The 16339-nt window shown below is 36.6% G+C and overlaps 1 protein-coding gene across 38 annotated transcripts in view; it reads right to left on the reverse strand.

Moving 5' to 3' along the window:
• Positions 1-357: 357 nt before the first annotated feature.
• The window catches only part of MGAT4C (MGAT4 family member C), a 325269-nt gene continuing 309287 nt past the window's right edge, over positions 358-16339 (reverse strand). For 36 of the 38 annotated variants that reach the window (XM_072923168.1, XM_072923178.1, XM_072923175.1 and 33 more), the window contains 2 exons: positions 13699-13846; positions 10126-11896 (listed from right to left, as the gene is read on the reverse strand). In XM_072923168.1, the coding sequence (XP_072779269.1) occupies positions 10740-11896; positions 13699-13846 (1305 nt within the window). In that variant the 3' untranslated portion in view covers positions 10126-10739. Of the gene's footprint in view, positions 1302-10125; positions 11897-13698; positions 13847-16339 lie in introns of those variants that run through there. The other 2 variants (XR_012053466.1, XM_072923179.1) reach the window with 2 other exon arrangements.

Consider the following 16339-nt stretch of genomic DNA (forward strand, 5'->3'; position numbering starts at 1 on the left):
CTGAGTCTACTAATGCAAGTGCAGTGAGGACAGTTAAGCTACTGCAAATGCAGTATTTTAGAACAGTGGGACAAGCAGGAGAAGCTTCCGTAAGTGGTCTAGTACATGTACTCCCCATTTATGAAATTATTAATTTTATCCTTTGGAATATAGACTCTTTTGGAAAAAAGGTACTTTTCTATAGCTCATACTGAGGTAAGGAAAGAGGAAAGAATCCCTCTGTTTGTTCCTGTGATTGAAAAGTTCCAATTCATGGAAAATCTGCTGTATCACTCCCTTTTGTGAGAGACAATGAACCGTAAGCTGCTGACTTCTTACTCCAAGTTTAATTGGAGTAAGATCTTTTTACCCTTAAAAAGGTCTTTTTACCCTTAAAAGATGTTTGAGGCTACTTTAATAATCTCGGTCTATTAAATTACAGTATTAAATTGAAGAAGAGAAAATAAAGAATGAAAAAACCCAACCAAACTTTTGATTTTTCATTAGTATTGAAAGTGCTTATTCACAGCAGTGTAATTCAGATAAGCATCTGGCCCACAGACTATGCTGGCACAGACAAAGGTTTGTTTTCTTTTTCCAGAACTAGGAATTTTTCCAAGATGTCCTGACTACTGGGAGAAGAACATCTGACCAAAGTATGCTCACCAGATGATAGATGTTTCCATGTGGGTAAATATTAAAAAAATTCTAAATCTGTGCAAACTGCGAAGTAAGGGTGGGAAAAGTTTGCTGTTGTTTTTCAGTTTTAGCTGCCCCTGCAACTCATAAACACAAGAGGAAAAAAAACCCAAAAAACAAAACCCAAACCACAAAACAAAGCTAATTTGAGTTGAAAAAAAGATAAATATCTTATAATTTTTACTGTATATGACATATGTTTAATGATTAATTTCAGAAACTTTAAGGTTGACATCTTTCTTTAATTTTTTTTTCTTTTATTTCCTTAACATCTTTGTTACTTTGCTATCAAAAAAAACCCCAAACAAACAAACAAAAAAACCCTTCTGCTGTAAAATGTGTTAGCCCCACTAAAAATGTCAAGCAAAATAGTTTTTATAGGGAAGGATATATGGGACAAAAAAAACCCCAAAAAGTCTGTTTTTAAGGGCCAGCTGAAGGTTTCATACAATCAGCTCCTTGCACCCATTCTCACTTGCTGGGCAGGAGCAGAGGGCAGAGTGGGGTAATGCCTCTGGCACACCAGGTCCTCATCCTCTCGGAATAGTTGAAATATTAATGGACAGTCATTTAGCAAAGACATTGCATTGAGCACTTTTCTTCTTCTGGCTGTGCTGGTGGGCCTGTAAGTTGAAGCAAAGCAAGGAGAGGGGAATACCACAAAAGCTGGCTGGTGGTGAGATTTAAACTGCTCCAGCTGTCGGCTGGCTGGATGAGAGGAGCAGGCCTATGGTGCAATAATGCATGCCCAAGCAGTCCTCTGGGTGATGTAGCATGCCAGGCTTGGCTCCAGAACCCAGCCTCAGCAGGAGCACAGACCTCTCTAACTTAAACAGCTGCAAAAATGTTTTCTGGGTTAGTAATTTGTCCCAGATTTAAAACCACATAGACAGCTAGAGGGTACATTGACACCGCACGGTGTAGCTCAAGGAAAAAGTAAGCTGGCTTACATGGAAAAAGATTTATAGCTGAAGTAGAATAGCAAAGAGGTGCAAAGTTATTAGAAAATTTCCAAGTGCAGTGAGCTTCAGATCCCATATCCACAGAGACACATGAAACAGAAGAATTGTCACAGTCAAAAGGCATGGCAGCAGAAGAAAATGTTCTTTAGTGTTCCTTGTACTGAACTTTAAATAACTCAGACAGCTTCTAACTCTCTCTCATGCTCCCCTCTCTACCAGAAACCTATTGCTTATAATGCCTTTACATTTATTTGTGTTTTCACTGGGTGAACTTGTGTCTTTGATGAGAAAGTGAGTAGTGAAATTGGGATGTGAAGAAGGTGATGACAGAAATAGGTGATGCAGAAATGCAACCATTTTCGCTCTTCAAGAAAGCTATGTCTATGAAGATAAATAAATAAAAGCAAATATTAACCAGAATTTTGCAATATTTTTTCTTTAGGACAGTAAGATAGATGTTCAATCTTTAATAAGCCTAAAGAGATAAATGTTGATTAACTAAATACATACAATCCTAGTTGGGATCTAACCATGAAGCAGAACTGAAGAAATGAGATGCCTTGAAAATGTGGGAAATAGAAATTTTCCAATCATATGGTCTTAGATGGGAAATTTTTTATCACAAAGTCCTGAAACAAAGATATTCTATGTTTTCTTAAAACAGATAAACGCTTAAATATACTTTTATGGCTTAGATAACTTTTATGAAATATATTAGGAAAACAGTTGATTTCAGCTTCATACCAGATTAAATATATGACTCCTATTCCCTTGTTCTATAATGTTTATGAGAAAGCTATTGAAAAAAACCAAATATATTTGTTCAGTTTAAAACAGAAAAAAATGAGTTTTCAGATAAACCAAACCAAGAAAAAATATAATCAATAGTTTGTGGACAAAGTAAATATATTAAATATAAACTATATTCAAGAAAAGTAACATCTGTTTAAAAAGCAACTTGGCAAGTAATATAACTCAAGAGATTATATTCTATGGAATTGGCTTAGGATCAGAAGAAAGAGTGATTAATGATATAAAAGTTAATATCCAAATTACTTCTGACACACTGGCTTTTCTCCTAAACCAGAAAGTTTAAAGTTTTTGGTACAGAAGACAGTAGATGAGGGGGATTGCAATATTTTTATTAATGCACTTATGTGTATGCACATGCCATGCTTACTTACCTAAAAAGCCTTACCTGACTTTTTTCTTTGTTTGTTTTCATGTGAGGAGCAGTTACCACAAATATGCTTGAGTAAACATATTTTCTACTTTGAATGAACATATTGCATATCACACTTTGACCATTTAAAAAAATGAACATGGACCTTTTATGTTGGTTGTGTTGTGTCATTTATTCCTTAAATTTTAAGAATTTCTGCATAAACTAGAACTACAACTACTGCTTTCCAAAAGAAAATTATGAATGTACGGAAGGGAGTGAGGTATTGGGAAGAGGACCTCATGTTGATTTTAATATACAATTTTCAGTGAGAAGAGAGGAAATATAGGGAAGAAATTGTATCTTTGAAAGGTAGCAGACAACCACTAGAAAGAAGATCTGTTTGGGATTTTTTTTTTCTTTTCTCCTTCCTTGAAATTTGCTATTCAGCTCTTTGGAAGAGAGAAACCTGACTTATTTTGCAAATGCAAAGCCAGACTGCTGCCAGGAACAATTTGCAGGAGTGATTAATAAAGCCTGTTTGCTTTATGGGATTTCCATGGAGGTAAAAAGGTATGCATATGATTTTGACGCAATCAGATAGTTCACTCAGAGTATTATGGCAAAAAAAAAAAAAATAAAGAAAAAGAATTAGTATGGCTCTTTTAAAAGGGTATCTCATTAGAGCATGCTTATTGTCTTCTTAGCAGATGTTGCATTTAAATGTAGCGAGCAATGGCCAAAAGCAGGAAGTAATTCTGAGAAATAAATGGCACTAACCATCCCAGTTTCCTGAATGAAGGTGAAAGTGGCTTGGCAATGTTCACACAAGGTGCTGTTCATTTATGCAGTATTGAAATTTAAGAGAGAAGAAGGGAACGGCTTTGTGTGCTGGTGAAAATGTAACATGAAAGTAGAATAGATTCTAAATTTGCAAATGAACCAAAATATTCCAGGTGGCATGAGTGCACAGCAAGAGACTTTTCAGTAGCAGCAAAGGCTGGTGAAAGGGTTTAACTTGCACTTTTAGATCTCTGCTCTTAGTGGTGCATGGTATACTAAAGAAAAAAAAGCCAGAATACTTTAAATTTTTGCTCCCAACTTCAGTCTGGCAAAAGTAAAACCAACATTAATGGGTAAATACCATAAAGAAGGAAGGCAGCTATTTAACTGTCTGAACAGAGGAAATGAACATCAGCTTTTGATGTTCAGCTTTACTTGTTAAATGTGAAATTCTTAGGTAAGCCCAGCAAAGGGCTGACAAAGGGTTTAATCAGCAATATAATCCTACTTAAAGTATTTTTAAGTTCTACATGGAATTTTAAGAACCTTTTTACAACTATCAGAGCAAAGTGGAATTTTATTCAAGAACAGTAGTAGGTAGCACGACAGTTGAAAAACATCTAGAAATGTGTCTGAAAAATAGTCTAATATCTGCCCAGCTGCCAGTTCAATTTCATGGCAATTTAACAGCAGACTACTATTATGGTTATGGTATTGAAAGTAATCTTTCTCTGTATTTAATTTAATTGTTAAACTAACATGCAATAAATAATTCTTTGGATTGAGGTGGAGATACATATTCCTTTTTTTAAAGTTCAAAAAATTATTCTCATTGCAAGATAGTATTTATGAGGAAGACATTGAACACCCTTTCTGGGAAGAATGGTGCTGCTGATAGGAAATTATCTCTAAAAGAGAATTACTATGAATCACGTAGTTTTATCTAGATTTATCTGTATTATATGTACTCATACAAAAAAGATCTATATCTCTAATTATCTAGGAGATGAATGTGCAGGACAAATCTCTTGCATGGTCTCCCATCATCATGCAGGATTCTTTTCAAGTAGAAGAAATCAGATCTTAGACAAGTGTTGTACAGTGGGATGACTCTGGACATGGTCCCATTTCTTTTACAGCAGAAACAGCAATATATCCTTGCTTTACATGACTGACTGTTCTGCCAAAGGGCATGCATATCTAGGTGACACAGTATGTATTTCCTGTGGCAAAGCTAGTAAAAGAGGCAAGGTATTGGAAAATGCCATCTGAAGATACCAAAATACACCTATATGGAGAATACCTTCATTTCAGTCTTCCAGGGTTGCTAAAACTAAAACAAAGACAAAATAAGACAAATAGCTCTGTAGATGCATATATATATAATTATTTTGTAAAATCACTCTTTTAATTTTCTATGATATGGAGGTCAACACAGTTTGGATTAAAGGGAAAATTTATATTTTTTGTCTCCAAGGACTAAGGATTGAAAAACAAAGATTAAGCCCTTTATTTTGCTTCATCTGAAAAGCTGATGGAGTGGTGGAGATGCTCCAATTAATTTGTCTTTGTATATAGCATATGACATAAAAATAATCTGTTTTCATTATGATACATCTGTATTTTCCACTTGTTTTTACAAAATATTATACTTTACCATTTGAGGGTATGACACTGCTAGAGCTCATGACACATGATCTGCATTACAACTCATAATTTAATACTTATTTAAATGTAGCCTAACAGAGCTGCAAATTTAAACAGAGAGCAGTAAGAGCTATAATTTCCATCAGGTTCTCTGAAATGCTTCACAATGAAAACTGATGTCATCTGCAGGTTTTAAGAGAGTTAGATATTGGGTTTGTTACTTTAATAAGTTTCCAGAATGAAATCTTCTCTAAGGTGTCATAGTTTGCTCTTTTATTAACTTGTAATAATTCAATAAAGAACAAGTTTCCAATGTCCTTTTATAAAAGCGAAAACATTCATGTCTTATATAGGAGAATACTGAGCAGACAGTAAAACAGAGCACCATGTTAGAAGATTGATCTAAAAAATATCACATTTGTATAGAATCTTAGTGAATTACCCTTATCATAGTAGTTTTATTAAATATTCTAAAATTGGTTGTCCTGAAAATTGTCATGCCCTGGGTTTGTTTATTCTGCAGAAAGAGCTAATTTCTTCTTTTAATTTGAAGTGAATAATATTTTACTTCCCAAGAATTCCCCGTTCTATACTATCAGCAATCCCAAAAGGTGTTAGTAGGAACAATATATGTAGGAAAGTTCAGAACAGATGAATCACTGTCCAGACCACAGTGCAATATTTTCAGTATTTATGGAAAGTCTCAGTCTCACTTCAGTGCCTCATAATGTTATGATGATTATTCAGGTGAAAAACACCTGAAAGACAACTCAGTCATTGGACACAGCCAGTACGGCTTCATGAGAGGGAAGTCCAGCTTAATAAACCTGATCTCCCTTTATGATAAGCTGATCCCTAGCTGATCAAGGGAAGGTGGTTGATGTGATCTTTTTGGATTTCAGCAAAGTTTTTGATAGTCGCTCTCACAGGATCCTTCTGGAAAAAATATCCAACACACAGCTGGATAAACACATCATGTGCTGGGATAGCAACTGGCTCACAGGTCAGGCGCAAAGAGTTACAGTGAAAGAGGTGACATTGGACTGGGGTCCTGTCATTAGTGGGAATCCACAGGGTTCCATTCTCGACCTAGTGCTCTTCAGCATCTTCAGAAATTATTCAAAATGCAGGACTGGAAGGGATACTAAGTGAGTTTGCAGATTATACAAAACTGTGAGGATCTGTCAACTCCCAGAAAGGCCCTACAGAGAGGTGGGCAATGACAATCATAAGAAGTTCAACAAGGGCAAATGCAGGATTCTGCACCTGGGATGGGGCAACCCTGGATGTATGGACAGACTGGGGAATGAGATGCTGGAAAGCAGAGCTGTGGTAAAGGACCTGGGGGTTATGGTCAATGACAAGTTGAACATGAGTCTGCAGTGCCCTGGTAGCCAGGAGAGCCAACCATATCCTGGGGGGCATCAGGAAAAACATCACCAGCCAAGCAAGGGAGAGGATTGTCTCACTCTGCTCTGCACCGGGGTGGCCTCACCTTGGGTGTTGGGGACAGTTTTGTGTGCCACAATATAAAAAAGATATTAAGCTCTTAGAGAGCATTCAAAGGATGGCAGCAAAGCTGGTGAAGGGTCTTGATGAGTAGCCATATGAGGAGTAGCTGAGATCATCTGGCCTGTTCAGCCTGGAAAAGAGGAGACTGAGGGGGCACCTCACTGCTGTCTATAACTTCCTTGTGGAGAGGAATAGGAGGGGCAGGACTGATCTCTTCTCTGCGGTGATCAGTAACAGAACAGGAGGGAATGGCCTAAAATTGTGTCTGAGAAGGTTTACGTTGGACATTAGGAAAGCTTCTTCCCCCAGAGGGAGCAGATTCCCCAGGGAAGTGGTCACAGCACCAAGCCTGACAGAGTTCAAGTAGCATTTGAACAATGCTTCCAGGCACAGGGTGTGATCCTTGGGGTATCCTGTGCAGGGTTAGGGGCTAGAAAAGGTGATCCTTTTGGGTCTCTTCAAACACGGCTTATTCTGTGATTCATTTTGGTATGAAAATATTGATGTTCAGTCCACAAATGAAGCCAGGAAACATACTCTAACAGAATCAAGTGTATACACAAAGAACAGAGCTTTGTAAGCTGCTAATTAGTGCAAAAAAAGAAGAAAATTCAAGCTTTGCAAAGCATTGGTGAAGGTATAAATCTCTGATTAAATATTTTTCTTGCAGAAGACAATCACTTTTCCTAGCATAAGAATAAAAATCATGTCTTCAAATATATATTTTTGAAATCTGCCTGAAAACCAGTTATCATCAATTTTATGTCTTCTTTTTTCTTTTTTGTTTTTTTGGTTTTTTTTCTTCCAGAATCTGGTAGCCTTTTTTGTGTGAATGTGATGAATAAAATATGTGTTTAGTGAAGGAGAAGCTGGATGCCCTACAGTGAGTGCTCAAAACATTAGCTTTCATAACTGAATTCTAGAATCTCCTGGAATAAATGTATTGTTAATTATTTCTTCAAAGTCAGGTCAAATTCACCTTCAAGTAAGAATAGTGCATGCCTCTCATTCTTAGCACTTACCAGTATTCACAGCCAAGGAAAACTTTCTCTGAGGGCATCTGTGGGTTAGATCTCTTAAGACTGGTAACAATCAGATGAGAGATCTTGATGCTAAGCCATTGTGCCAATGATGATATCCAATACTAGTGCTATTTTGAAAAGGAAAGCAGTTTTATCCAGCTTGGAATTAAAAAATACCATTTAGATTGCTTAGGCTTATGTCATTTAATTTGTACTAGCCATTCACATTGTCTATGGTTTTGATTATTTGAGAGAGCATTTGAAATCAAGAGTATATATTTCAAGAGTATTTGAAATCTTGGGATTGAGTGTATTTTCAATTCTAATTTAGAAAATTGCTTCAGACATATTGCATTTCTGAATAAAAATAAAGGTTCCTGCTTAACCTAGTAACATTTGTTTTGGCCCTAATAGTTAGAGATCAAGGAAAAATAAAGAATTACAAATAAAAGATCAAGTGGATACAAAGAAAAGCTACAAAAATGATTGGAAGGCAGGAGCACTTCTGCTATGAGTAAAGGCTTAGAGTTGGGGTTGTTCAGCTACAGAACAGAAGGCTCCATGGAGACCTTATAGCACCTAAAGAGAGCTGGCAAAGGGCTTTTTACTGGGGCATGTAGTGTCAGGATAAGGGGGAATGGCTTGAAGCTAAAAGTAGGTTTAGAATAGATATTGGGAAGAAATTCTTTACTGTGGCGACAACAAGGCACTGCAACAAGTTGCTCAGAGGAGTTGTAAATGCCCCATCCCTGAAGGTGTTCAATGCTGGTCTGATGTGGCTCTGTGCAATCTGATCCAATGGAAGAAATCTCTGTCCATAGCAGGAGGGCTGGAACTAGATGATCTTTAAGGTCCTATTATACCCAAACCATTCTGTGATTCTATAAAAGAAAAATAGAAGACTGACAGCTTATTAAAAAAAAAAAAAAAAAAAAAAAAAAAAAAAAAAAAAAAAAGAAGATTGACTAATTACCAGCTAATTATTTTTGAAATGTGGAATATCAATATTAAAAAGCAAGTCCTTCATAAGTATTTATAATAATTTAAGACTAGCATGTATTTGCCTTTTTTTTTAAGAGAGCTTCAATTTTCCTTTTCAAATTGAACATGTATGGCACTTTTAATGTATTTTACTGAAGATATGTATGTAAAAAAACAGAGATCTAGGTGTATATTAAGGAACAAAGAAGCAAAGATTTTCTTTGAAAAAAAGATGTTTTTCTGAATTAGGTAGAAACATATACCAGAAGATTTATTTGACAACATACCTTACCTCTGTATTGGGTGATTTGCCAAAGCTGGGCTCGAATTTATCCAGCTTTATGAACCAGGAAGATCAATTGCATTGATGTTTTGTGTAGATTTTAAAAATAATTTATCCTTCTGAAATAGCCATGTTAGGCTTGTATGTACTCATCCTAGACTGAACGCTAGTCAGTGCAAGCATTCTTGAAATTTAATTCTTGCCTTCCAGATTTAACTAAACCCCCTAAATGTAATCAGATGATAAGCACAGTATTAATGAGATTGACAATAAAATGTTCATCTCTGTCACACTTGCTACTCACGTATTTCTTAGTGTGTCTACTGACACAATCTAGGGAATTTCTTAGAGGAAAAAGCCCCATAGAATCTCTTAATCTAAATCTATGCATATAGTGTAAATCATATGCTATACAGCTTCCCTGTGTGATGCATTAGAAGCCCAGAGCTAACACTGAAGTCATATAGACTGGAGGAACTTTTCTGCTTATTGTCTAAAGTCAGGCAAGATATGTTTATAGGAAATAACCAGAGGCAGTGGGAAGATGTCTACAACATTAATACAAACAGAATTAGAAAACTAAAAAAAACCCAAAACACCCAAAACACCCCTAATTAAGAAACATATTAATTTCTCATTGTATTAGGAGTCTTCATTTTGTGTCTCTTCTATTGACTGCAGGTCATCCAGGACAGGCTGGAGATTACATTTGCCCCCAACTGATTAACCCAGTACATTTTGCATTTGTATCATCATGAACTGGACAGGTAGATATGGAAGGTATGACAATCCTTGGAAACCATGCTGTAGTATTCTGCTATCTGCAAATTTCTCAGGGGGAGCTCTCCATATCATGAACAAAAATGTTGAAACTGAGGTCTGTTAAGACGCCTCTCTAAGAGAGCAATGCTGCTCTTGAGGTACCTGGGTTTGATACTGACATTGGTACTCAAGCAGAAAGCTTGCTTGGTGTGAGGCAATTTGAACAAGTAAGGAGAATAAATTGGTCCCTTAGGCAATAGAGAATCCAAGCAATGCTCATTTCAGTGAAAAGAGCCAGGAAAAAGAATAAAGGATATTTGTTGAGACAGAAAACCAGATGCAATTATCTATTTTTTACATAATTGTCATGTCAGATTTATAATTTTATACATTCCCTTTTTGACAAGAAGTTGCAATGACTAGCCACATTATTTTCTTACAGTGCTCAGAAGTAAACTGCCAGTTTCAGGACAGATCTCCTTGTCAGAACTGCCCGGAAAAGAAACACATTACCAACTACAGGACAAACGCATACTACCATGAGATTTTAAATTTTTATGTGCATAAGGTGCAATCCAATTTCTTTTCACAACATAATGGTCATAGATTTAAACTTTTTGGCAGTTATAAGACAGATTTTTTTTTTTTTGTTCTGTATAGTCCACATGATCTCTCTTACAGAGAAATAATAATAAAAAAGAGTTTAAAGATCTCAAGAGAGGTTTGAGAACCTTTTGTTTTCTATAAAATTCAAAATTTTCAACAAATTAATGTTTGTATATTGCCTGACCAAACTGGTAAAAAATAAATTGCTTTACTTGTTTTGTGTTTTCCCCAGATATTCTGTGTCTCTAGTGAAGAGCTGAAGTGTCTGTTTTTCTGGGGAGTGGCACCAGTTGTGACCCAGTTGATTGTATGCACTCTGTACCTTCTCAGGTGGCCTTGCTTTATTGATTTGGTGTTTGAGAAGTCCAGACACTAATGCTCTTAATGATCAGCCATTCTTTTTGACTTTTAGTAACAAGTATTCTCATGCAGTTAATATCAAACAGAACTTTGTGCTCTAAATCTGTTATTTCAAAATTCCCATTTTTGAACTCCCCTAGTCTCAAGTAAGTTGTACATTGTCTTCCTTTTTTACTGCCTATAATCTTTTCACCTACTTCTACGGCCCCATGGTGTAAAATGTCATTTTGCCGATCTTCAGTTCCAGTGACAACTTTAATTTTGCTGATTTTAATGGGCTTTTCAAATACAATTCCATAGAAGTCTCCAGTAGAGGGGGCTTTGCCCCAGAAATACTCATCAATGCTGCTGTAAGCCTTGCTCGCCTCATAGTTTTCAAATACATTCATATTGGTGTGCAAGTTTGCAGGTGGGTTGTCAGGGATATCAAAGGATTCCTCTTCAAAATCATCATCCTTTAACTTATTTTCAGCTCCTTTGTAAGACGAGTAGTATCCCATGTGCTGGAAGAGAGATGGCTTAAAACGTATTACTTCCTTTTGAGCTAACAGCCCACGAAAGTGGATGAGCAACCAATCGCAAGGCATTTCTTGGTAAAACATCAATAGAAAATGGGCCAGGCGTGGTAGGTCATGGGAATGGTAAAGCTTTCCAATGTACCCCAGCTTGGAGAATTCCAACGTCACCCAATAGGATCCTTCTCGTGAGGTAATTACTTTCTTAACAGCAGTCAAAAAATTCTTTGAGCAGCGAACGTCATCTTCCAGCATCACATAATAGTCAGAAAGATTAGCACAAAAGTTTAGAAGGAAAGCATAATCTACATTTTGTTTTGATCGAAACTTCACACGGTCCTCGGGGTCATTGTAATTTCTCTTAAGGCCATCCAGTACAGGATAGTAATCCTCAGGGACGTGAATAACTATTAATCTGCCCGCAATTATGTGATGTGCAAATTTCTGCGAAATATCTTGGACCATCCCTTCACACCAGGCTGAGTCAAAATCTGCCAGTTGTACTACCACTGCAATTTCTTTGAGTTCCTCATAGCTTGACTGTTCAAATATAGACTTGATGGTCTCAAGCAAGTAGTTTCCCTTTTTTCGTTTTACAGAGGATAGACCAATTGTAAGATACCCTGTACAGAAGACAATTCAAACAAGAGCTGAGTATCTGATATTGGAAGCAATTTTATCACAAAGATATTATGCTGTGTTTATATTAAATAAACCTCGCGAATGGTGAAGATTGAGAAATTTGCTATGTGAAGCTGCATGCAACAAAGGACCTTTATGGCCTTTTCATTAAGAGGTATGATATTGCAAGCAAATAGACATATAGAGACTATTGTGTTAAACATTCACTTGTTTACTGGAAGAAGTAGTGGATGGGGACAAATGCCAAAGCAGTGTGTACATTTATGCCTTCTAGACAAAACCACATATACAATGATAAGGCTGTAAATCTGCCAAAAGAAAGGGGATTATGAGGGGATTATTCACACCATATTTTGAAAGCAAGGAACTACCAAATGCAGCACTTCTATCTTTTTAAGACATCTAAAAGTCTAGTTACATCTATGCATAATTTTACAGTTTTATGAATTTTGTATGGATAAAGATTTCTAGTGTGTTCATTTTTAGGTGAATTTGTCTACTTTTCCCTTGCTAGTAGTTTTTCTTCTAACCCTTTTTCACAACTCATCAAGTCCTGATAAGGGAACATTTAAAGGGAACATTTTACAGGGAATACCCTGCAATTCAGACATTATTTTAAAGTAGAAGTCAACTTGTCTCCTTTCTTGTACAAATAATTTTTAATGCTGTTACATTCTTTCTAGACAGAGATATATCTTATAAAACAAGAAATGTAATTTCTGCTGTTTTGTAGCTGCTGCCTTGCATTTTTACCAGCATTCCAAATCAGGATTTTTTCAGATATTTGTTAATATATCTCTATTTTTCTAACTACTGATGTAAAAAATGGTAAGACTTTGTAATTGACTGGGTGTACTTAAGTTGAACCTACCCCAGCTTTCTTAAAATATAGTCATTTGTAAAAGACTGCTCTGATAGTGATTCAGAGTTTCCCCTTGAAGCTTAAGTCTGCTCAAAATGAAGTGGTACAGTGAAGTACAGCCCCCAGAAGTCATTTACACTGCATACAGAGCCCCAGATTTTCCAAATCTAATTAGAACAGACTTTATAGCTTTCTACAATTCACATATTATTTTATTTTCCCTTCTGTGCTTGGACTTCACAGCCTTGTTTATGTATGTGAAATGGTTGATTTGGAACCCAAAGGACACCTGCCTAAAGGCTAGGTATGGCCATATTTCACTTTTAGAGGGAAGTCTTGAACCATGTGTGAAGTAAGAATAACTACATAGTCCATCTGCTGATGGCTGGGTGAAGAATTCTCCTTTACTCTCCTAATAATAGCACAATTCAGCTCCCTTTTTAGCACAGCTAAAGGAGCAAGGAGGTCCATTTGCAGCTCCTGGAGTGGCAGAATTGTGGACCTGATGTGTGCATCCGTGTGATGCCAAGCATACTTAAGATTGGATTTGCCACTTATATGGAGATTGACAGTATGGTCTCAAAGGGTGGTTGCAGAATACCACCAGGATGTGCCTTGCTTCTACTTTCTAAATCATCTTTCCTTTGTCTGGGAGGAGATCCATGGAATTATGCTCCCACAGACATCCAGGGGCTGCCTGCAGGACATCTACAAGTCAGGCAGTGGGTCAGAAGGTAATCAGGCTGTGGGGCAATTACTGCTAGGTCTGGACTAGAGGCCACTCAAGATTGGCCACTAACTCTCTTGAGACTATCACGGCTTAACTCAGCCCCTCTTGCATAGAAATACCACAGGGACTATATGGATTTCACGCCTTTTTAAATTACCTCATTTTGCAATATTCAAATTGCAGTTACTTACTTTTCCTTGGCAAAGGTGTGCCAGCTAGGTAGCGATAGGAAATGTTTATAGATCCTGAGAAATTAGACAAATCTTTAAAACTGTGAACATAACGCTCTGGGTTGAGCTGGTGCGTGGCTGTTTCTCTGATTAATTGCTTGTCCCCTTCCTATTAGTGGGAAAACAAAAATAACAAAAAAGGAGAGAGAGAGAAACACATTTGTGAATGCCAGTTAGAGAGGAAACATGGACAGGCAGGTTTCCAAGAATAATATTTTTCAGTTTCAGCTTTCACGAAAGTATGTAGATGTCACCTCATTTAAAACAAAACCAAACAAACACCCCCCCTCCCCAGACAAACAAGCATTACTGAATATCATACATTTTGGCTACAGAAAATCTACTATAAACCTTCAGATTAGAGTAAAAGTAAAAGAAAAAGTACTTTGTATAAAATTCTGGAAAGGTAGCAAAAATTAAATTATTGGCCAAAAAATTCTGTGGTATTCAAAAGAGGGAAAAGAAAATATCACTCAGCAACAGCTAAGATAATTTTCATAGATGTAGAAACACAGAAGATTTTAAAAAATTTTCTAGTGATTAAAAAAATCTACCAAAATTTCTGCCAATGAAAGACAAACCTAGACCCTGGCACCTGGCTTGTTTTGACATTTTTCTGAGAAGATTTGACTCAGGTTTTCTTTAAGAGGAAATGCATGTGATCATGCAGACAGTTAAAGTTTCTCTGAATTTGGAGAACACTTTTTGATGTCATAGTCAAAAGGTACATTTATCACCACACCTCCTCTTCCTTCCTCCTTCTTCAGCCCTTTCCTTCCAAGAGGCTTTCCTAGTCATAGTAAAGGCAGAGAAGGGAAAGAGTGGCTTCATCAGTAGTGCCCTACCCATACGGTCACTTGGGCCTCAGGGAAAATCTGTTCTTCAGCCCTTAAGAAAAGGGAAAATTCTTAACAGGTCATGAAGACTGAATTTAAAAGTAAGAATGCTCATTTAATTTATCTGGTTTGATTTTTGTCTGATGACAGGCACACGTATGAATGAGTTTGTTTCTTTTGATGTATGCAATATGTTATGCACTAAACTTCAGGATCTGTCACTAAATGGGAGCATTGTGCAGTAATAGTACTGATGCTTACAGAAACAACCACAGAAAGAGTAAACAGTGCTCATATTTAATGGCATGAATATTAAAAAATGTTTCAAAGCTATATTTTATAGCACAAATAAATCTTTCTGTAAACTGATCTTACATTCATTTATAGCTCATTGTCTTTCTTGCATAGAAGTAGTAAATAATCCACTTCTGGGCTTAGTAAAGATATTTGGCAGCCATCCAGGGTCATCTACCTGCAATGTTATGCTCTCTTGATCTTCAGTGTTTCTTGTGTAATTTCTCTCAAGTGCTTATGTGCCACTTTGCATTTATTCATAAATTATGAGAGGAAGTTTAATGATCAAGTTCAGGATTAAAATGTAACTTAATGATCTAGAAAGAAAATACACCAAAACTTCAGGTGGAAAAGAAAAAAGGCTGGTCCAAAACCTTCCTTTTTTCAAAACCCTTTCTTTAATATCTGAGAAGCAAACAAAACATTGTGTCATGGGTTCCAGAATGGAGCACCAAAATTCCTTGTTTCATAAGGTCTTGGAATGGAAACTTATTCTGCTGAGGTTTTGCTACATAAAATATTTAGAAATAGACAATGTCAGAAGAAAATGTTTTGATTTAACAAGCAAAATATCTAAACTGACCACAACAATTTTCCTTCCCCCCCCCCCCGCCCCTCTTTAACAAACGCCTCCGTGGCTTACATTTCTTTTTAATAGCTGCTCTTTCATTCTTTTGTTGAATGATGGGCAAAACTGAAATCTGGATTTTTTCAAAAGATTAAAATCTATTTCTTCTATCTCTGACTACACAGAGGTCAGTGAAGTTGAGGAGCTTGATTAACTCTCCTTGGTTTTCTTCTCTAGGGTTTTCTAGAATGGTTTTGGCTTTCATCTGTTAACTAACATCTAACTTGCTTTCCAGTCTTTGCTGGTGCCATAGGACAAAGCGCCACAGTTTTCACCCTTTATGAAGATACCTTGCTCTGTTAAAGATGCTGCGTCAACTACAATAGTGTAATTCTTTGCATAGTGCCCAAAATACTGATTAGTATTCATAGGAGAGTGCAGAACACATGCTTCACTTACAATCCACTTACAACTCAGAATAGGTAAAAGACCCCCTTGTGTATATTGTGATATCTGGTATATTTTAGATTAGTATGTCTTCAAAATGCTTGATCAAATGCAGTTCATACATTGCAGATTAAGCACCTTAAACTACTTTTCTAATACATGTACATCAGCACTGCATAACTGCCTAACCTCCACCCAATATACTTTAGCTATTTTGCCACATGGACCCTTACTTTCCATTTCTTCAGCAAATGCCCTGGAGAAAACAGTGAAAGGATTCTCTGGATATGTGAGACCCTTTGAGCAAAACCAGAAAGTTTCTTTTCTCCCTTCTTAAGGTTTACCAAAATGAATGTAATTTTAATACTCTAATTTTTTGGAAAACACCACATGTGTTACATCTGGTGCCAGAGACACCAGCACCACACAGCCTGCTGCCTGCCACTGGGAGGAGGAA

This window comes from Taeniopygia guttata, chromosome 1A (genome assembly GCF_048771995.1).
Source record: "Taeniopygia guttata chromosome 1A, bTaeGut7.mat, whole genome shotgun sequence".
Taxonomy (NCBI): domain Eukaryota; kingdom Metazoa; phylum Chordata; class Aves; order Passeriformes; family Estrildidae; genus Taeniopygia; species Taeniopygia guttata.